General features: G+C 38.1%; 2 protein-coding genes across 2 annotated transcripts in view; both read left to right on the forward strand.

Moving 5' to 3' along the window:
- The first annotated feature begins 574 nt into the window (after positions 1-574).
- ndufa12 (NADH:ubiquinone oxidoreductase subunit A12) lies at positions 575-3063 on the forward strand. The gene is made up of 4 exons (XM_051951898.1): positions 575-718; positions 1236-1321; positions 2435-2522; positions 2794-3063. Exons 1-4 carry the CDS (start codon positions 630-632, stop codon positions 2966-2968), a joined length of 438 nt encoding a protein of 145 aa, XP_051807858.1. The 5' UTR covers positions 575-629; the 3' UTR covers positions 2969-3063.
- Positions 3064-15117: 12054 nt separating this feature from the next.
- Positions 15118-22919, forward strand: part of tmcc3 (transmembrane and coiled-coil domain family 3) — a 68184-nt gene continuing 60382 nt past the window's right edge. Inside the window, exon 1 of the mRNA XM_051951867.1 lies at positions 15118-15594. Coding sequence (XP_051807827.1) covers positions 15550-15594 — 45 coding nt within the window. The 5' untranslated portion in view covers positions 15118-15549. The remainder of the gene's footprint in view (positions 15595-22919) is intronic.

Raw genomic sequence — 22919 nt, forward strand, 5'->3', positions numbered from 1 at the left:
TCTACAGAAAGACAGAAAGAAGATGCATTATGAGACTCATCACTTACCACCCTCTGGGCCTGAATGAAAGGCTGGACTAAACATTGGCCTTTGTCTCCATCTTCTGGTCAGAAAAAAGCAGTGCAGGGATAAAGTGTGATGACCGACAAGAGGCAGATGAAACATGAAAAGAGGTTTATCCAGAAAGTTACCACTCCGCACTGACATTAACACTTGAATGCTTTGAGAATAAATGAGTTTCATATAGTACTTATATTATTTATATGGACACGAAGTAGTAGCTGTAGCAGTTTAATCTTGCATCTTCCATCTTCCACATGTTAGATATGTCGGAAGGATGGTTAGGACTCATTGTCAACTTTTTAAAACACTTTTATTTATTTTTTGTTTGTTTGTTTTTTTGCTGCAGACACTTTACGTGGGAGTTTGTTGCAGCAGGAGGATCTCAGGTGTAATTAATACCACTAATTAGGACTGGTTCCATTCAGAGCTGCTGCTACTCAGTTTACTGTGCTTTTACTGCAAAATATCTGCAATATTTCCATGTGGAACTATAGCGACGAGTCGAGCGGTCGCCGGAACTGTGTAGACAACAGAACGGTCCGTCGCCATAATCCTTCCGTCTAAAGATGGCCGAGTATGCAAACATTGTCCGAAGGGCTTTGGGGCAAATAGGAGGTCATGGAGGAGTCCGGGGGTTCTTTCTTCAGTTGTTCAGGTCGGTTTATTAAGACTTTATTCTCGTGCGTGTTGATCTTTTGAAAATGACAGCGAAATGTTTGATAAGGCGGGAAATAGCTCTAAATTTGCGGCTGTCTTTCAAGCTAGCTTAGTTTAGCATGTGGATGCTAACAGCCGGTAAAGGACGCAGCAGATGTTAAATGATGGCAAATCTGTAAAACCACTGCACGACAGAAAGGAACAAGTTGTTGAAATGTTGCTCCAAACTAAAGAAAAAATGCTTTGAATTAAAATCAGAGTTCAGTTTGGTTGATTTTAAGCTACAAAGAGATCACTAATGACCTGATAAAAACTTTATTTAGCTGAATTTTACCTCGCAGTGTTTGTTTACTTTTACTTGCTTCGTATAGCTTGATGTTTTTAAGGAAATGCAAAATAATCTGATGTATTTGAACATTTTAGCCAGTTTTTGTGACAAAAATGACGAAATTTGATAGATTGATAGGCCTGTATTATTTCAGAAGTTAACATCAGTATTTTCTTTTTTTTCTCAGAGTGAATGACATCAAAACAGGCACTTTGATCGGTGTGGATAAATACGGGAATAAATACTATGAGGACAATAAGCACTACTTCTTCGGTGAGTTGAGTTTCTTTAAAATAGAATTTGAAGAAGTCACTAAAAGACTCTAAACCAGAGGTGTCCAACATGAGGCCCGTGGGCCAAAAGTGGTCCTCCAGAGGGTCCAATCAAAGTGTAAAAACTACAGAGAAGACATTAACTGCAGATTGTAAATCAGTAAAACTATAAATTTAAAATAATTTCTAGACCATGACAAGTTGTTTTGATCATAAAGTAAAATACTAGATTGTTCTTTTGTCATTTTGTGTCTCATTTTTGTAAAATATTTTGTCTGTTTTTGTTGTTTTTAGTCTGACTTTTGTTGTTTGTCTCATGTTTTGGTCGTTTTGTGTTTCCTTTTTGTCTCGCCTGTGTTTTTTGTTCTATTTTTGTCATTTTGTGTTTTGCTTTATTTGTTGTTTTGTGTCTCGTTTCTGTCGTTTTGTGTGTGTTTTTTTTGTCTCACTTGTGTCGTTTGTCCATTTTTTTTGTCGTTTTGCAACTTTTTGTTTTTAATTTTTGTCTCTTTCTTGTTGTGGTTTGTGTAGTTTGTGTCATTTTTTGTCATTTTGTTTCTCACCTTTGTTATTTTATGTCTCATTTTTGTTATATTTTGTCTTGTGTTTGTTGTTTTGTTTTTTTCAAGTAAACCACTATACTGTTCAGTTCCAGGTGACTAAATGTTGTTTCTTTGTAGACACTCTGTGATCTGGAAGTTTTAATGTGGAAATGATAAACTGAGGCTGATAAATTGATAAATTTCAGGTTGTTCATGATGTTTTGTAAAAAGATACAAAACATAATGAACAACCTGAAATTTATCAATTTATCAGCCTCAGTTTATCATTAATTGAATGTGAATACTTCAGAATGTACTTTTTTGCACGAAAACAAAGTAAACGTGTGGAGTTGTGTTTATTTCTGGGTTATTAAGCTGTGATTTTACTGCTCACTGGAGGTCAGATTGTTCTGAATGTGGAACCTGAACTAAGATGAGTTTGACACCCCTGATCTGAACCTTATTAAAGTTATTTTTACAGTGATTTGCTCAGTGCTCATTCTGTTACTTTGTGAGAATCTGTCAGGATTGCATGTGTTTTCTCCAACAATCTCGTGTGTGTTTGTGTTCAGGACGTCACCGCTGGGTGATCTACACCACAGAGATGAATGGAAAGAAGACGTTGTGGGAGGTGGACGGCAGCATGGTGCCTGCTGAATGGTACGACAAGCGATTATGACAGTGGGCTCTACTTAGGAATGTACAGTTTTAACATAGAAGCTCACACGTTTAATAAAGTCACAGTTATCATGTTGATAATTTACTGTAGATACAATCATGGATGTTCATGTGTGCATTGAATACAAACATCATAAAGTGTTGGAAGATGAGAATAAAGTCTGTAGTGGGCCCAGATTGACTGATTACTATTCAGTAGCATATAAAATTTGAGTTGTTTAAGTCCCGCTCTGTCCTCTTGTTGGCCCTCCAGGCATCGCTGGCTGCACTGCATAACAGACGACCCCCCCACCACACACCCTCCAGAGCCCAAGAAGTTCCTCGCTGAGGTCCATCAGTTCAACGTGAGCGGCAGCCCACAGCAGTATGTTCCGTACCCCACCACCCGCAAGAAGATCCACGAGTGGGTTCCCCCTAAAGCCCAGTGAAGCCCGGCTGCACGCTTCATCTTCCGTGTTGTAAATTCTGCTTTCATTCTTCTGTATCCAACATGTCCTCAATAAAATGTCTTCACGGATGTTTACCATGGGTTAATCACGTTCATCATTTTTGAGAGTATTTCCTGCAGCTGGAGAATCGACGGCGGTTCAAGCTCCACTGTGTGACATTTGAGGCTTTGCAGCAAAGCAGGAATAAATGTCCAGCCTTATTCCTGATTATCCTCCACGACTCGGGTTCAGTGTGAATTCAAAAAGGATACCAAATGTTGAGTGTTGTGGAAATGGGCATCAAATGAGACACAAGACTCTGTACATGGAACAAATTTTAATTTATTTTCAAGGTTCTAATCTTTTGTATGTAGATTAATTGGGCTAAATGTGGAATTTGAGCTAAAATGAGTTTGACATCCCTGGAATATTAGGTCTGATGTGGTATTTTGAATACAAATCCTTTTGTTTTTGGACTTTGGCAGGATTTATTTCTTTATCTTGTTAAAATGGAGCTTCATAAAACGACTGTGAAGCCAGTTTAGTGTTGCAGCGATCTTCCAGTGAAGCGTGTTAATCACTGCAGGATTACACCGAGCTGAGAGGAAGCTGCAGAAAATGTTTGGATTTTTTGGAGATTTAATCATTTGTCATTAGATCTCTGGTGTCAGAACAGCCTCGAGGAAGCTTTTCAATGAAATCAATTTTTTCAGAAAATTGAGTGACTATTAGCGGGATAACTGACAACAACATCGGATTTAATTAGATTTCAAAAAGAATACAGCTCACATTAGTTTGCAGTGTGGTGACACACAAGCAATAGATGAAGAACTTTTTTTATTATTTGTTATCGGTCATGATTAAATGGTTCAGTGAAGTTGGGAATAAAGCTGATGAATTTTGTTCCTCCAGCCGCAGCAGTACAGCTACCCTTCAACCTTCATCTACGCTCATCGGGCTTCAGGGAAGAGTCATGTGCTGCACGTTTTACTGAAGGAACTGGAGGTGAGAGGTAGCCTAGCCTTGCTAGACCCATGCTCTGAAGACGCAAGGGTCTAGGCACGCTCGACAGGGAGGGAGGCGGGCTAAAAGGTTGTCTATCAAATCACTCTGCAGCAACTGGGTAGGTATACAACCAATCAGCGCAACGAATAGGCTCCTAGAGCGCCGGAAATCAGAGGATGCGGGAGTTCGGTGAAGCCTTATTTATACAGTCAGTGGGTGAAGCTCAAGTATATTACAGACATGTTAACAGAAAGATTATTCAGAGTCGGTGCTAATGGAGCTCAACGACTGTTGTCGTTTTTGTTGTCGACCCTGACAGAGAATTAAATTCATTGCCGTGGGTTGTCTAGCGCGGCTAGGCTAGGTGAGAGGCACATTTGGTGTCAAGTGACCAAAAGGGCTGAATGATGTGTTAAAGTATGTCTAAAAAAATATCAAATATATCTGAAACATGATGTAGAATTACCACACAAGGCTGCTGACACGGATTTGTAAAATCTTAGGCATGACATTCACGTTATAGAGTTCAAATAACAGACATCTTTAACTTTATATCAACCTGAAGCATTTTGTTTTTCTTCAAGGTTCGCTGCACATTATTTAAACAAAAACAAAATCATTCTAGAACAAGCCATTCTAGCTGGAGGAAAAGTTGCAAATTGCAGAAAAATTCCTAAAACTTAAACTGCGACTGTGTAAAAACCGTAACAGACATGAAAACACAGATTTACACGGAAAAAGCTGAAAGCCTCGTGACTCGCTTAAAGTTCGAACGAAGTTTGTGCCGTAAAATCTGCCGGAGCTACAGGGTTCATCAGCAACACTGATGTTAGAGCTGCTCTGCTCAGTGGCTGTTTACTTTCAAACTCGTCTTGTCACCATGGCAACAGGCCAACTGTCAAAAGATCAAAGGCACATTCCGTTGATGATGTCACCTCTATTCCTCACCAGAGCTTACAAGTAGAGGTGAAGTTCTGGTCCGGTACAGACAGTCTGTGTACAGCACCAAGATGGGAGCAAACGCAGGCAAACAGAAAGTGGACCCGAGAGTGATGCGGCAGATCGAAGAATGGGAGCAGTCGGCTACTCGGAACCTCCGACGGACCAAAGTGGAAATGATTCGGGCTCAGAGCTCATCAAGAAAAGCTGAGCTCAAGCAACAAGTTGACACCCAGAACGGCATCCTCGATTTCCTCAGAGGAAGGGCAACTAACGAGGAGGACGGCTCCAGGGATCAGAGAGACGAGGAGATCTCTCTGAGAATGGAGCTCGCAGTGTCCCAGGACAAACTGTGGGAGACCAACGACCGTCTCAGAGCACAGGAAAAAATAGAGAGAGACCTGAAACTCCAACTGAGTCACTACCGGACCAAGCAGCAGTCCATGACCAGCCAGATGAACACCTGGATGTCTGAGGTGGACCACCTGAAGAACCAGAACCAGGAGCTGATGGCCAAACTGCAGGAGGCCCAGAAACGGCTGCAGCAGCTTTCCTGTGAGGCCCCGACCCAGGACCAAGCTGCTGCTACCTCCTCGTCTCCCTCTGCCTCAATTTTCCCCATGGGCCTGGCTTGGGAGCCCAAGAGGAAACAGCGGCTAAGTCCCCCCCAGCAGGAGAAGATGGCCTCCAGCTCTCTGCTGTCCAGGCAGCAGCAGCAGGACCAAGCTGCAGAAGGCCTCTCCTCACCACCCTCATCTACCTCCTCGTCTCGGATTGCCTCATTTTTCCCCATGGGCCTGACTTGGGAGCCCAAGAGGAAACAGCGGCCAAGTCCCCCCCAGCAACAGGCCAAAGAGGACTCATGCCAGTTTAAAGTCTTCCTTGATGAGCCACAGGATCCTCCAGCGCTCCTCTTTCAGCCCACTCTGGAGGAGATGGAGGAGTTCTTAGAGGAGAACATGGTGGTGACAGAACCCAACCCCAGTGCCATGGAGTCTTCAGATGAAACAGATGATTCTGAAGAAGAGTTAGAGGAGGATGTAGTGGACGTCTCCCAGACCGCACAGGTTACGGGGACTGAAACTAGATGTTCCTCAGCAGGAGAAACCACAGCAGACGTGGCTCCTGCTGAAAATCAAGAAGAAGAAAAACTAGAAGAACTCCCAGAACTGAAAAAGACGGACAGGGAGAAGAAAAAGACACGGTCCAAGTGGAAGAGGAGGTTTGCGAGTTTCTTTTTGTGCTGTGCAGGATTAGAGTATGATGAAGATGAAGATGATCTTCAGCAGCCACAGAGCACATCTGTGGTCTCCCTCTGATCTCCAGTAGCCTCCCCCTTCCTCCATCTCCTCACCCCTTCTGCCTCTGTCACCCTCATCCTCTCTATTTCTTTTCTTTTCCTTTCCCTACTACTCTTTCTTTCTTTCTTTCTTTCTTTTTCCTTTCCTTTCCTGTCTTGTGTCCTGTCTCTTGTCCTGTCTTGTGTCCTGTCTTGTGTCCTCTGTGTTCTATGTTCCCCTCTAAAGAATCGCCACCTTATCGCGGTGGAGGGGTTTGAGTGTCCCTGTGATCCTGGGAGCTATGTTGTCCGGGGCAATAGCCCCTGTAGGGTCTCCCAAGGCAAATTGGTTCTAGGTGAGGGACCAGACAAAGAGCGATTGTGAAAGCCCTGCTGACAAAGACGAAAGCCGCTACCTGGTCCAGACTAGGGAAACCGGGGCCTCTCCCTGGAGCCTGGTCTGGAGGGGAGCTGGTCACAGAGCACCTGGTGGCCGAGTCTTTGGGCCCTGTGGGGCTTGGTCGGGCATAACCCGAAAAAGTAACAAGGGGTCGCCGCCCGGCTGGCCCACCTTCCACCGGGCAGGACAGCGGGGTCAGGTGCTATAACCTGAAGCATTTAAAGCGTTTAGGGCATGCAGAGCTTTTTCATTGGACCACTGGGGAAGTGCTTTATCCTCAGGAATATTACCTTCTATCCAAAGTACAAAATTGTCACAGCGCTCAAAGCTAACGTACTTTGAATGTGTGTTGGGTGTATTTTTCCTTTCCTGCTTTAAAATTTAGACATAGAATCACAAGATGTCAGAGAAAAAAAGCTGTTTTGATCCTTTTGCGCTTAACTTTTACCTGCAATAGATAAGTAACGGTCACGAAAAACTGTACAGGAAGTCTTTTGTTCCACATACATTAAGAACAATGACCTGGTAGCCTCCTGATCATTTTACTAACACTCTTTACTTCCTTCTTTTCTATGCCAGCTGAATATTTGTTTTCTTAGGTCATGGTTGTTTGGTAATACGTTCTTGCTTGTTCCGTCAACCGTTTTGTCCCATCAGACAATTTCTCACAATGTGGATGTGAGAAATTATAAATACAAACTAACTAGCTAACTAGGGCTGCAACTAATGACCCAAAGTAATGTGTAATTATTAAATATCAATGTTTTGATTAAACAATCAATCATTTGGCCGACAAATGTCAAAAATTAGTGAAAAAACTCCCCTTCAAATCTTATTCTGCTTCAATATAAAAGAGAAAAAGAAGCAGCAACCAGAAAGTATTTATTATTTGGTTTCAGAAAAAGGGCTGAAATGATGAGTTTTCAAAATTATTTGCTTATGTGTTCTGCACAACTTCTATTTGCTGATTAATTAGCTTCACATTATTGCAGTGACACTTAACTTGTCGTTTCATTCGGTGCAGATGGATTTTTTTTAAACTGAACATTTTAAAAAATGTTCAAAGTTTTCTGCACTTTATTTTAAGATTTACAGTTATATAAAAAGTTATTTATGAAAAAAAATGTTGCCAAAATGTTTTTTGAGCCGTACTGAATTTATTTGGTTCTGATAGTCAGTTATTGGTTCCATTCAGACGCTAATAAAACTAGTAGGTTACATCAGCATATAGCTATGGCACTAATTCAGGTTTGACATTATGATCTTCTGGAGCTTTGCTTTAATACATTTTCTCAGACTGAACCATTTTGAATTTTAGTTGAATGCCCCTGCTCTACTGGATTGCAATTGTTCTTTTCCCAACAAGTTTGTATCGGTCTCTAGGGATGTTTTTGAATTTTTGTTCTGAAAATCCGACCTCTCTGTCAGTTTTTGTCATTCAAAAATTAGTGCTTGATTCAGTCACCCGATAATGTTGTGGGCTGTTCTGGGCCAAAAATGCCAGAGCTGATTTTTTGCCCCAGTCCACCCCTGGTATCAGATTTGTGTAATTGATGGCTGTGATATTGTTTTACTACTCTACTGGCTTGTATAGTACTGCTTTTTAAAACTAGGGTGTGGAGACTGTATAGACCAGGACTGCATTGTGCCGTTTTTTGTCCCAGTCCACACTTGATATCACTCATGAAATAAAATATATACTTCTAAGTATATAATAACATATAATATCAATATCATTAAGGAAGAAATGTTTATTACACATCTGACCGACAGTATCATTTTATTTCTAATAAAATCCACAGCAATTTTTAAAAATGTTATATATACAGTCTGTTACAAAGCTGTGTTTTGAGTTTAACTACGTTACCCACAATTCATTGCTCCCTTGTGATTGGCTGGGACGTGATGACGGAATATGACGTAATCTGGAGGCGCGAAACTCGTGTGTGTATCTCACTTTAACAGACATTTCCACCGCATTTAAAGTTTATTAAGCGTTTTATTTTCACGTATGGGTGTTTTTACAGTAGCTCATCGTGCTCACAGTTAGTAGTACGACGTTATTTCTCGGCTGGCACGTTTTTCTTTGACTCAACGACGGAGTTTTGTCGCCTCGTTACGGTCTGTACCTGAAAGCTAAGCTAACGTTGACTGTGTTGTTTTTAACCTAACTTTATATATGTCTGTGATCACCGTCATGTAAGTTTCACTTTGTCTGTAATGAGGTTTGACGGCCCAGAGGGGGCGCCGTTGCTTTTCTGTTGCTTGTGGCATCCTCTTGAGTCAGCATTTCAGTGAGCAACAGTCCTCTTGAGTCTTTATTTAGACATGGAGGCGACGTCTCATCCGAATCAATGAAACGAATCGGGAACAATCAGCTGGAAGTGCTCTGACACACGACAGCACGCCTGAGTGGCATTTCATGAGCTCTCCAAGCATTTGTGTTCAGTGAACGCTTCATTTGTTGCTGTTCTTCTGTGCGTGTGTCTCACATTAGCTGATAGCTGCGGTCTGATTCTTTCTCTGTCTGTCTGACTTTGGCTTTTTGCTGATGCAGCTCTGTACTGAAATGGCAGCTGGCAGTGATGCAGCCGAATGAGGTTAAAGAGGGTCGTCTTTCTGTCGAGACGCTTTCCAAGTCTGGTCCTCTTTCCTCCTCTTCTTGTCTCCTGCCAACTGTCACATCTTTTAACCGTTCATCCCCTCCTCCTCCTCTTCCTCTGCCTCCTCTTTGTGGATTCTCCATCTCTTCTCCTTAATGTCATGTACTTTTGCTTTTCTCTCCCTCCCCGTCTCCTCTTCTTGAATCTTTCATGCCCGACTTCCTCCCATGAGTGGGTTTGACTCCTCGAGGAGCATGTAAGATCCTTGATGAGTATTTCCAGGCTCCCGTTTTTGTAATTCTTCAGATGTCGGCGGTGCTTAATGGGTCAGAGTCGCTGCCTCTGGTCTTTTTATTTTTCAGACCTCTCCTCTGAGCGTTTTGCTTTTAAAACGCCCTAATTCTGTCCACCTCCCAGGAGCGTCACTGCACACAAGAGGGAGAAAGTCAGAGCTTGAAAGAGGGAAAGTCAAACTATCTGTAATGCTTTAATGTTTCTGCTCTGCAACCCCCAGAGACCACCTGTCAGTCAGCATCTCCAGCGCTGCCATGTCTGCTACCTTCAGCTTTCCTTTCTGTTTGTTCTACATTTGCTTTTGCTCAGTTTGTTCATTTTATCGTTAACAGCGATTTCCCTTTCCTCCCGCGACGGGTCAAAATGTCTTCTGTGAAAAAGAACATTTCCCAAAAGATGCTCAGAAACACACAGCAGTCACAAGCTGGCATTTGTTTGTTTATTCAAACGAAACGTTTGACATTTTGGGAAACATTGGCAGCTTCCTGTTATCTCAGTTTGGTAGAGACCACAGAAAATGGCAATTTATTGTTTTTACGCCTCAGGTTTTGTACAAATTAAACAAATTATATATATGTAATTTTTTTTTACTCATTTTTGTCTATATCTTGGTTTATATATCATTGTTATTATCATTTATATTTATAGTTTTGTTTTGTATACATATTTTTTCTTTTATATTTTGGTTTATATATTATTATTATCACTTAAATTCATATTTTTATTTCTTTGTATTTATAGATATATATTTAAAAATTGGGGGGTTATTTTGAGTGTTTTTGCTCTTTTCTCTATATTTGTTGTTATATATATATATTTTTTTTTGTTTGTTTGTTTATTTATTTTTGTTGCTCTTTTTCCTATATTTGGGGTTTTATTCATATATAATGTTTTTGTTTATTTTTTATTTTTGTCACTCTTTTTCCTATATTTGGGGTTTTATACATGTATAATTTTTTGTTTATTTATTTTTGTTGCTCTTTTTCTATTTTTGGGATTATATATATATATATAATTTTTTTGTTAATTTATTTATTTTTGTTGGGGTTTTTTACAGGGTTAATGGTTTGGCTGCTGCTTGAGGAATGATTTCTATCCTGTGTGCTGAGCGTTGCTCTGTCACATGATACGTTAATTAGAGACCTCTGGAGGTGCTGTGAGGCTGATTTTCTCATCTCTGAACAGACTGTGTCACTCTTTTTAATGTCTTTCTGCTAAGCTAACCAAATGCTAGCTGTGGCTCAGTTTTTATAGTTCAGAGATGTCGACGGTTTTGATCACCTCAGACACAAAATCTAATCCATGCATTCCCCAAAATGTCAAACTGTTCCTTTAACAGAGACACTGCAGAAAAACGTCTCAGAAAAAAGAGATTCACGTATTTAGAGGACTAATTTGAGGCCATTTAATTTGCAGCCCTAATCAACAGGGTTTCTGATTGTTTTTTCAACTCGTCTAATTAGCAAAGTCAGTGGAGGGAGAGGACAAGGACAGCAGCCCCGAGCATGCTCAGTGTAGTTTAATACATGTAGAAGTATTAAACTACACCGAGCATGCTTAGTGTAGTTTAATACTTCTACATGTAGAAGTAGTAAACTACACCGAGCATGCTTAGTGTAGTTTAATACTTCTACATGTAGAAGTAGTAAACTACACCGAGCATGCTCGGTGTAGTTTAATACTTCTACATGTAGAAGTATTAAACTACACCGAGCATGCTTAGTGTAGTTTAATACTTCTACATGTAGAAGTAGTAAACTACACCGAGCATGCTTAGTGTAGTTTCTGTAGAAGTCTCTCTGTTCATCATCTGTGAATATGGTCAAACTGATTTTAAAGACCCTCTGGTGGAAATCTTTTTTTTTTAACCTGAACGTGCCTACATGGTGTTTTTTAGTTTTTCTATCGTGCTAGAAGGCATATGTGAAATAGACAGTCAGTGTAAGAAGCTGAACTCATGATAACCTTAACACAGATTCAGACTTCTGTGGTTTTATGCTTCACAAAACAAAGAAACTAACCTTGTCGACTGAAGAGACACTTCTGAATACCTGAATCTGACACACAGAGACATGTTTTTATGGGTTAAATTAATGACTGGATGGGAACTTTAAACATAATCCAGTGAAACCAACAGAAATGTGGCACCTAATGTAAAAATATATTTATTTCATTTAGTTTTCAATGAATTACATACACTACCTGGCCAAAAAGAAAGCCTCCACCTGGATTTAACTCAGCAAATAGTTCAGATCCTTCCATTGGATAATTACTGCAGTGATGGCAACAACTTCTTCAACCCTAGCTGATGCAGTGAGGAGCTTCTCATTTCTGAAACATCCATGTTGGAGGACATATCCTGTGGTCATGGAAACGATGTTAATCTGTCTCAGTTATTGGCCTGCATCAAGCAAAGAATACAACTGTGGAGATGAAACGACTAAAATCGGGTAAAGAACCGTCCAGCGCATCACTAAAACCTGAAGGATGGTGGAGAACCGTCATCCTGGTGGAGAACCGTCATCCTGGTGGAGAACCGTCATCCTGGTGGAGAACCGTCATCCTGGTGGAGAACCGTCATCCTGGTGGAGAACCATCATCCTGGTGGAGAACCATCATCCTGGTGGTCGGAACAAACTCTTAGATGATCGTAGAAAACCAACGGCTCTGTTTAATAGTGAAAGTAAGAACATTTCTACATGAACAATGTGAAGGGAACTCAGAGGATTGGGACTAAACAGCTGTAGCTCTAAGAAAACCTCTGATCAGTGGAAAAGAAAGGCTTCAGTTTAGCATAAAGATTGGACTGTGGATCAATGGAAGAAGGTCATGTGGTCTGATGAGTCCAGATTTCAGACGGTCTTAGGCAGGTTTTGGACTTTTTTGTAATCCCAGGAGCATCAAACCTCTCATCAAGCATGGAGGTGGCAGTATCATGCTCTGTGGAACTGGAGTTTCACACAAAGTAAATATAACAATGAAGAATTCTTCAGGAAAACCTAAAGCCATCAGCAGAAGGTTGATCTTGGAGACAGTTGGATGTTTCAACAAGACAATGAGTCCAAACACACATCAGACGTGGTAAAGAAATGGTTCAATACTGTAACTATTAATTGTTAAATAATTATGGAATTTGTAGACATGGACATAATAAACATAAAAACATTATTTTTTAAAATTTTAATAAAAATGTATGCAAGATATATCCCATGGACTTCAGAAGCCCCTCAATTATATATTGACCCGGACAATGTTCGAGGCATTTTCAACGAGTTTTATGTCAGCTTGGATCGTTTCTCGTCATTTTGGGTCATTTTTTGTCTCTGATACTTTTCGAGTCATTTCGGACAAATTTCATGCCATTCTGGACTAATTTTTCATCATTATGGATCATTATCTGAGAAATTTCCTGAGCAATTTAGGAGTCATTTTGGACAGTTTTTGAATCATTTTGGACAATTTTTGAGTCATTTTCACCAAGTTTTATGTCAGCTTGGATCTTTTCTCGTCATTTTGGATCATTTTTTTGTCTCTGATACTTTTCGAGTCATTTAGGACAAATTTCAAGTCAGTCTGGGCAAATTTTCTGTAATTGTGGATCATTTTCATGTCATATTGGACGATTTTTGACATCTTAACTTAATAAAAAGAACACAGTTATGCATAGATATGTAGATACTTTAATAATTCTGAGGGAAATTCAAATTCTAGAAAAAAAAAAACAGGCTTGACCCACAATTTTTGAGTCATTTTCGACTAGTTTCATGTCAGCTTGGATCTTTTCTCGTCATTTTGGGTCATTTTTGTGTCTTAATTTTCAAGTCATTTAGGGGAAACTTCAAGTCATTCTGGACTAATTTTCTGTAATTATGGATCATTTTCAAGGCATTTTGAGAAATCTTTAAGTCATTTTGGACAAATTTGAAGTCGTTTTGGACAATTTTCTTGTCATTTTCAACTAATTTCATGTCAGCTTGGATCTTTTCTCGTAATTTTGGATCAATTTTTGCGTCTCGGATACTTTTCGAGTCATTTAGGACAAATTTCAAGTCAGTCTGGGCAAATTTATTGCAATTATGGATCATTTTCATGTCATATTGGACGATTTTTGACATCTTAATAAAAAGAACACAATTTTAACAATTTATGAATAAACTAATTTTATTGTTGTTTCGCTAATTAGAAGGTGGTTGTCATGAAATTCAGACGGTTATTTAGTTGAGCCTTACAATTGTTGAGCAACAAATCTCTGAATTTCCTTTGCGCAGACTTTAAAGAGTTTAGAAATGGACTTTCACGGCACTGGGACATAAGACATAAGAAACTGCTTAGTCTCTGGTGGAAGTGTTCATATTAAGACTCACACATTGTTTAAAATAACTCTGGTTTATAACCCTTTAACTTGGCTGAATGACAGAGAGCAGCACTGACCATCTCCCTGATCCTTACACACACACACACACACACACACACACACACACACACACACACACACACACACACACACACACACACACACACAGGCTGTTATTGCAGGCTGTTATCTGGCTCTGCAGATTAGCGTTGCTGTCAGAGTCTCCGTCCTGTTCAGGGAGTGAGTCTGCACTGCAACAAAACTCAAAATCTTTAGTCCAAATGTCTCATCCCACTTCGTTTAAGATAAATCCACTTCACAAGAGACATTTCAGCAGCATGGAGGGACGTGTTTTAAGACAGTGCATCTTAAATATCTTGTTGTATTTTACAAGAAAACTCAAAATGAGTTCAGTACATCTCAAATTAGGAGGTCACATGAAAGCAAAAAACTATTTTTTTTTGTTTTTTAGCATGTCTGGCTTATTTTAAGACGTCTAAGCTTGGCAATCCTGGTAAAATATAGTTTAACCCTCATGTCATCCTGCGGGTAAAATCGACCTGTTTTAAAGTTTAAAAATGTGGAAAAAAATATTTTCACAGTGAAACTTCTGATGTCCACATTTTCAACATTTTTGGGAAATTTTTGAACATTTTTTGGTGGAAAAATAAAAAGAAAGGTTAAAATTGTTTAAGAACATTCACAAAAAAATCAACCAAAATCCAGCGAATTTCGCTGGATTTTGGTTGATTTTTTTTGTGAATGTTCTTAAAGAAAATATTAAAAGTTTTACCGATACATATGTAATCACTTTAGATATTTTTAGGATTTTTTTTTTGGAGATTTTTAATCATTTTTTACAAGAATTTTCTTGCCAGATTTGGGTGATTTTTTTAAAAAAATAAAACTTTTAAGGAATTATTGGAATTTTCTTGAAGGAATTTTCAGAAATTTGGGGAATTTTTTTGCTGAATTTTTGGATTTTTTTCAGACAAGGAAACAATATTTTTTGGTGTCTGTAAATGAAGACAACATGTGGGTTAAAATAAGTTTTCCCAGCTGATTTTAAGATCTCAATATTCTAAATATCACATCTTATTTCAATAAATCTTACCAAGCTGTTTTTCACTTCTTCTACTGGCAGATTTTTTCACTTATTTTAAGGTAAAAGTTCCTTGAAATGAGTTTTTTATTCGTGTTTTGAGAGGGGCATTTTTATTTATTTATTTTTTTTGCAGTGTGGCTGGACTAGCTCAGCATTCCCACACTCATTCATTCCCTTAAATCTCTCTCCTTCCTCCTCCTCCCCTCAGAGTCCATCCTCTGCCTGCTCCGTCCTGATTGGCAGCGGAGCTCGTTGTTACCGTGTACGAAGTGTGCCCGGCCCAGTGGAGGGTGGCTGATAAGAGATCAGAGAAAAAAGAAATCCCTGCCTGCCTGGACTCCTCCATGCCTTTTAAGGTGGTGTTTTCCCTGAACGGTACAAGTGTGTGAGAACAGGAACAGTGCAGGTTGGGATGTGCAGTGGGTCTAAGGTGCCGTTGGTGTGATTGCTGCCGCCACAGGAAGCAGAAGATTTCACAATAAGAGGATTGCACGCGGGACTAGACGACAGAGGTTCAAAGTGGCAGGCAGAGAGAGCTGTGATGGGACCGGTGAAGCCGGCGTGGCGTGATCTTTGACCTCAGGCTGTGAGGAAGAGGAGACATGAGGAAGAACTACAGCGCCATCCCGCTCATCTATGTGACAGAGGTAACGTTTACTAAAATCTGTCCATCAGGAAGTCGCTTTGACTGATGTTTGTCTCCTGCGTGAGTGAAACAATGCAAAAAGCAAAGTCACGTGTGTGTTATTGCCCCCGTGAACTCGGCATTTACAGCGCGTGAGTCACGTGGGGGGGCAGAAACTTGTTAATTTTTCACCGGTGAAGACTTCCCGGTGTGGCTGCTTCTGACTGCAAAGGAAAAGGTTGTTTTTGTCATCGCAGCCACGCAATTAAATGAGCGTTTGCTGCAAGAGGTGATCAAGGAAGTTGATTTTTAGCAGCTAAAGGTTGAGTCAGACTAATTTCACCACGTTCTTCTGTAAGTCTCTCTGTGCTACTGAACTAAAGAAGCATCTGAGGAATGTCAGCATTTCTTTTCATTTTCTCTTTCTTTTTCACTCCTTAGATAGATGCATAGATATGTAGATACTCTACTAATTCTGAGGGAAATTCAAATTCTAGAAAAAAAACAGGCTTAACCCACAATTTTTGAGTCGTTTTGGACAATTTTTGAGTCATTTTCAATTAGTTTCATGTCAGCTTGGATCATTTCTTGTCATTTTGTGTCATTATTGTGTCTTGAGGATAATTTTCGAGTCATACACGACAAATTTCAAGTCATTCTGGACTAATTTTCTGTAATTATGGATCATTTTCAAGGCATTTTGAGAAATCTTTGAGTCATTTAGGACAAATTTCATGTCATACTGGACTAATTTTCCATAATTATGGATCATTTTCATGTCATTTTGGACAATTTCTTCATCATTTTCAACAAGTTTTATGTCAGCTTGGATCTTTTCTCATCATTTTGTGTCATTTTTGTGTCTTGAGGATAATTTTCAGGTCATTCTGGACTAATCTTCTGTAATTATGGATAAATTTCAAGGCATTTTGATAAACCTTTGAGTCATTTTGGACAAATTTGAAGTAATTTTGGACAATTTTCTTGTCATTTTCAACAAGTTTTATGTCAGCTTGGATTGTTTCTCATCATTTTTGTGTCTCAGATAATTTTTGAGTCATTTAGGACAAATTTCATGTCATTCTGGACTAATTTTCCCCAATTGTGGATCATTTTCAAGGCATTTTGGACAATTTTCAGGGCATTTCTGAATCAGAATCTGAATTTTGGACAATCTTTGAGTCATTTTGGACAAGTGTAAAGTCATTTTGGATGATTTTCTCGTCATTTTTAACAAGTTTTATGTCAGTTTGGATCGTTTCTCGTCATTTTGGATCATTTTTGTGTCTCGGAATGTCTATGGCAAGCCTTAAGTCATACACACCAGAATTTATTTTCTTTCTTTTTGAGACGATAGATTGTAATTCTTGAAAAACATGTTTGACCCTCATGTCGTCCTGTGGGTCAAATTGATACATTCAGAAGTTTAAAAATGTGAAAAAAAAATGTTCACAGTGAAATTTCTCATGTCCACATTTACAACATCTTTAGGAAATCTTTGAACATTTTTTGGTGGGAAAAAAAAGAAATGTTTCCTAACAACATTCACATAAAAATCTTTTTTTTTTTGTGAATGTTCTTAAAGAAAATATTAGAAGTTCTACTGATATACATGGAATCACTTTAGATATTTTTAGGATTTTTTGGAAGATTTTTACTATTTTTTTGAAAATATTTACAAGAATTTTCTTGCCAAATTTGGGGGATTTTTTTTAAAACAAAACTTTTAAGGGAAACTTTTAAGAAATTATTGGAATTTTCTTCCTGAAGGTTTTGCAAATTTTCCTAAATTTGGGGAATTTTTTTGCTGAATTTTTTGGATATTATTTTAGACAAGGAATCAATATTTTTGGTGGCTGTAAATGAGGACAACAGGAGGGTTAAAGTCTCTCCGTTGTGCTTCTGAGCCTTCAAACAGGAGGTCATGTTTGTGTCCCGCCTGTCTTTATCTGTCCGTCACAATCTCAGCCGCTCCATCAAAACGTCCGGTCGTCGTGGTTGAAAGCAAATCATCCAGAGCCCTTCCTTGGACAGCCCTCACTGTGCTGACAGTGTGTGTTTGTGTGTGTGCATGTGTGACGTGGCTCCATGTACCGGTACATGCACAACAAAACGCAACAGAAATACGGTTACGTAAGCCGTCCAGCTCAGTGAGGCCGACAGCCTTCCACAAACAGGGAAGGAGCGGCTGCTTTTTCATCGCTCCCCGCCGCGTTTTTCTCCCTCCTCAAGGTCTGCAGGAAAGTTCTGCAGCAGGTCTGTAATGGGCCTTGATCTGTGATGTGCTGTCAGATCCTCTGTGCACAGCGTTTCTGCAGACGAGCTCCGGCTGTGATCGCTCTCATCCGTTTACCATGGTAACCATGGTAACCATCACACAGCAGTAAACAGCTAAACTGTGCTGCTTCTTTCACTGAGCTCTTCATTTATACCCCAGACGTGGATCGCATCACGGGGACGTGTGTCAGCAGCACAGTTTTCTTATTGTGGTTCTTCTTGGACTTTTGTCGCTGCATTAAATGCTCCCTGGAAGAAATTATGCAGCGTGAGGACGTTTTTACAGGTTCTCAGGACTGCAAGAGGTTAGTTTAGGATAGAAGTCAAATATAGCTGTCTGGTCTAAATGTTTCTATAAATGTTATTAACCCTGTGAGACCCAAATATAGAAAAAAGAGCAAAAAATAATATAAAACAAAAAATGTATATAAATACAAATATATTAATTATTTATATTTTGTATTTATATACATATGTAATTTATATATATATGTATATGTATAATTTATATATATATATATATATTTGCTTTATTTTGCTTTACTTTTCCTCTTTTTTCTATATTTATAATAAAATATAAATATATATATTTTTATGAATTTTATTTTATTTTTTCTCTTTTTTCTATATTTATAATGAAACAAAATATAAATATATATTTTTTATTAATTTTATTTTATTTTTTCTCCTTTTTTCTATATTTATAATAAAATAAAATAAAAATATCTATATTTTTTATGAATTTTATTTTATTTTTGCTCCTTTTTTCTATATTTATAATAAAATAAAATATACACACACACACACATATATATATATATATATATATATATTATGAATTTTGTTTTATTCTTTGCTCTTTTTCTGTATTTATAATAAAACAAAATATAAATATATATTTTTTATGAATTTTATTTTATTTTTGCTCTTTTTATATTTATAATAAAATAAAATATAAATTTTTTATAAATTTTATTTTTTGCTCCTTTTTTCTATATTTTGGTATACAATTTAATTTAAAATAACTGATTAAATTAAAAATAATATATATTTTATTTTATTTTATTTTATTTTATTGTTTGCTCTTATTCCTATACTCTGTGTGTGTGTGTGTGTGTGTGTGTGTGTGTGTGTGTGTGTGTGTGTGTGTGTGTGTGTGTGTGTGTGTGTGTGTGTGTGTGTGTGTGTGTGTGTGTGAACTCAAATATAGAAAAAATAAAAAAAAAATGATGAATGCACCGTTAGAATCAGACTTTTTTTTAAACAAATAAAATCAAGTTGTCGTTATTTAGAACGTTTTTTTTTTCTCACAGAGAAATGAGACTAATGTTACAAATGTACCCAACAAGTTTAAACATTAAGATTAAAACTCAACATGATCGTATAAAATACAGATTTACCTGACAAAATGAAATAAAAATGTTCAGACTCTACAGCTTTTAAAATGTATTTAAATAGAGCTATAGCGTCCTCACATCCTGGTCGTTTTAAATCTTTCTGCCTTCATCTACTTGAAATTTGCACTGAATGACAAACTGAAGGTTTTTTATCGTATTTGAACCCTCTTTCTCTCTGTGAAGGTCAGAACTTTGTCAGATCCCAATAAAAATGTGTTTCAGAAGAACTGGGATGTAGTCGGTTAACCTGCTGTCACCCAAACATCTCCTCCACCTGTCAGACCCCCACAGATGTACACCAGCAGCCAAAGTCATCAGTGTTTGATTTCAGCCTCATGTGAGGAGTTTAAAAAAACCTCTGATTGTTATTTATTTTTCCAAATGTTTGAAGAACCCTTCAGAGTTTGGCCGTTCTGCTTATGAAGCCATTAAAACGATGGACTTTTAAATGGCACGTTACCTCATTTATTTGCTCTAACGACACTAAACCTCAGGCGTAATGGCTCAGGCTTCACATTAATGCAGCGAAAGGCCAGCATGGTCACTGCCGAACAAAACAAACGTGTTCAGGAAAACATCAGGTGTTTCCAGGTTGGTCCTCTGCTGCCGGCGTTCCGTCCTCTCATTGCTCGTATTTTTATGCTGCAGTAATTACTTTCCATTTCCAGACACTTTATGGGTGTCTTTCTGTCTGTCCGGCCCACACTCCTCCTGCTTTTGAACATCAGCGAGCCTGGAAGCCGTCTGCTCATCATAAACGTTTCTTAGAAGGCCGGTCGCTCAGAAAAACTGCCAGCGGCTGATTACCAGTCTGATAGGAGTTAATTAAAAGAAGCTCGAGGTCAGCGAGGCTCTGAGTAAATCTAGTTTATAAAATGGATTCAGGCTTTTGTTCTCATTGGCCTACTTTTGATTTCTGACCTCATGCCTGTAAAAACCAGCCTCAGGTGTACTTTTTGTTTCTAGTTAAACTAAGATGATGAGAAACACGTCGTATGCTAAAGGGAGAGAGTTTTAGTGGTGCAAATAATAACATAATAAAATGATAATGTTAAATGAAGAATGAACAAAACCAACTTGTTTTAGTTTCCACCATCTTCTCAGACAGACATGAGGCTCTTCAGCTGCTAAATGTGTCACTGAGTGTACGAGATACGTGCTAAGCTAAAGCTAAATAAAGTAAAATACAGCAGGATCAATTTTAATTCATCTAATTAAATAGATTTCATTCAGTTCAACTAATTAAACAAGATTGATTAAAACAGAAAAAAATTAACATGTACTAAAACTTAATAATGAAATGCATTGGATTATGGTTTGGATTGTTGTATTTTATGTATTATTTGTTCCCCAGAAACATATAAAATCACAGGAGTGCCATAATAAAATATAAAAATCTGTTGAAAAATAAGGAAATAAATGTGCAAATATGAAGAGGAAGAAATGGACAAAAAATAAAAAAATCTGTTCAAAATAGGGAAACGAATGTGTGACTATTAAGAGGGATAAATAAAAAACAAATCTGTTTAAAAAAGGAATAAGTGTAAATGTGAAGAGTAATAAATCAAAAATAAATCTATTAAAATCAGGAAATAATTATGTAAATATAAAGAGGACTAAATAAAAGAATGAATGAAAAATAGATCTGATAAAAATAAGGAAATAAATTAAAGAATAAATAATAAATACGTCAGTTAGAAAATAAGGAAATAAATGTGTAACTATAAAGAGGAATAAATAATAAATAAATAAGGAAATTATTATATAAATATAAAGAGGACTAAATAAAAGAATAAATGAAAAATAGATCTGATACAAATAAGGAAATAAATGCGTAACTATAAAGAGGAATAAATATAAATAAATAAGGAAATAAATATTTAAATATCAAGAATAAATGAAATAAAAAAAATCTTAAAAAATTAGAAAAATTAGAAAATTAGAATAAAGTTAATGACAAATGACAGAGATGAGCAGAAAAGGAGCATTTTAAACCATAAATCCGGTATAAAACCAACAGTGACACATGATGACGTGTTAGGAATCACACGTGTCTCGTCTCTGAGCTCCTTCCTGACGTCACACACACACACACACACACACACACACACACACACACACACACACACACACACACACACACACACACACACACACACACACACACACACACACGCATCATCCTACAGTCGGCATCCGCTCCTCATCATATCTGCCACAGATTCACGGCTCAATTTATCGCCACGACAACAAGAAGTGACGGCAGCAGCTTCCTTCTGGCTCTCGTATAGATTCATGTTCATACCTGAAGCGTCTTTGGAAGCATCTGCTTTGTTTAAGATCACTGCAGCTTTCTTATTACCGCTCGCTTCTCACTACAGTCCTCTCTTCTTCTAAACCACGGGTGTCCAACATGAGGCCCGTGGTCCAAAAGTGGTCCTCCAGAGGGTCCAATCCGGCCCTCAAAGTGTAAAAATTACAGAGAAGACATTAACTGCAGATTGTAAATTAGTAAAACTATAAATTTAAAATAATTTCTAGACCATGACAAGTTTTGATCATAAAGTGAAATACTAGATTGTTCTTTTGTCATTTTGTGTCTCATTTTTGTCAGATTTTGTCTGTTTTTGTTGTTTTTGTCTTTCTTTTGTTGGACTTTTGTCTTTTGTCTCATGTTTTTGTCATTTTGTGTTTCCTTTTTGTCTCGCTGGTGTTTTTTGTCTTATTTTTATCATTTTGTGTTGTGCTTTATTTGTTGTTTTGTGCATCGTTTTTGTCGTTTTTTGTCTCGCTTGTGTCTTTTGTCTTATTTTTGTCGTGTTGTTTCACTTTATTCGTTCTGTTGTCTATTTTTTGGGTCGCTTTGTTTTTTTCTTTTGACATTTTTTGTCTCATTTTTGTGGCTTTGCAACTTTTTTGTCTAATTTTTGTCTTACGTTGTTTCGCTTCTCATTTTTGACTTTTGTCATTTTATTCATAAACTAAAACACGACATCTTTCAGTTGCAGATAGCTAAATGTGAACATTTTGGCACTAAAACAAAGGAAACGTGGCGTTGTGGTTGTTTATAGGTTACTATGCTGTGATTTTACTGCTCAGTGGAGATCAGATTGGGCTGAACTAAGATGATTTTGACACCTCTGCTGTAGAGAACTGTTTAAAAACTGCTTGCAGAATTGAGTTATATAATCCTGACAGGCCTGTAAATCTGGTGCACCAAAAAGCGAATTCGATAAGCTTCATGACGGCTGGATTGTTGCTCCGTGAAAATAAAAGACTGGTGTCTGTGAGGTCAAGATAAAGCAAGAGAATCTCACACTTGTTTCCCTGCTGACTTTACAGTGAAAATAAATGAGGACAGAGAAAAGACTGCGCCTCTGTTTCCACTTCAGATACCTGGAGGCTGCAGACAAACACAAGGTCGTATGTTAATGAAGCTGAGCTGCAAACAAACGCACAAACGCCGCTCTGTTTAACTCTGATTTACCCAGACAAGTCCATTATGAATAAATCCATCCCATCAAACGTAACCTGGTTCACACACGTGGAAGCTAACTGCCGCTAAGCTGTCTCACATCGTAGCAATGAAAACCACTCTTTGAAGGAGCTAGCCACTTTAGCTTAGCATAAAGACAGAACCTGCCAGCGTGCCTCTGATCCGACAGAAAATCCT

The sequence above is a fragment of the Acanthochromis polyacanthus genome, chromosome 1 (genome assembly GCF_021347895.1).
Source record: "Acanthochromis polyacanthus isolate Apoly-LR-REF ecotype Palm Island chromosome 1, KAUST_Apoly_ChrSc, whole genome shotgun sequence".
NCBI classification, from domain to species: Eukaryota; Metazoa; Chordata; class Actinopteri; family Pomacentridae; genus Acanthochromis; species Acanthochromis polyacanthus.

Coding starts and splice junctions, on each gene's coding strand:
- ndufa12 (XM_051951898.1), top strand. CDS start 630: ATGGCCGAGTATGCAAACATTGTCCGAAGGGCTTTGGGGCAAATAGGA. Junction 719..1,235: donor TTCTTTCTTCAGTTGTTCAG/GTCGGTTTATTA, acceptor TTTTTTTCTCAG/AGTGAATGACATCAAAACAG. Junction 2,523..2,793: donor AGCATGGTGCCTGCTGAATG/GTACGACAAGCG, acceptor TTGGCCCTCCAG/GCATCGCTGGCTGCACTGCA.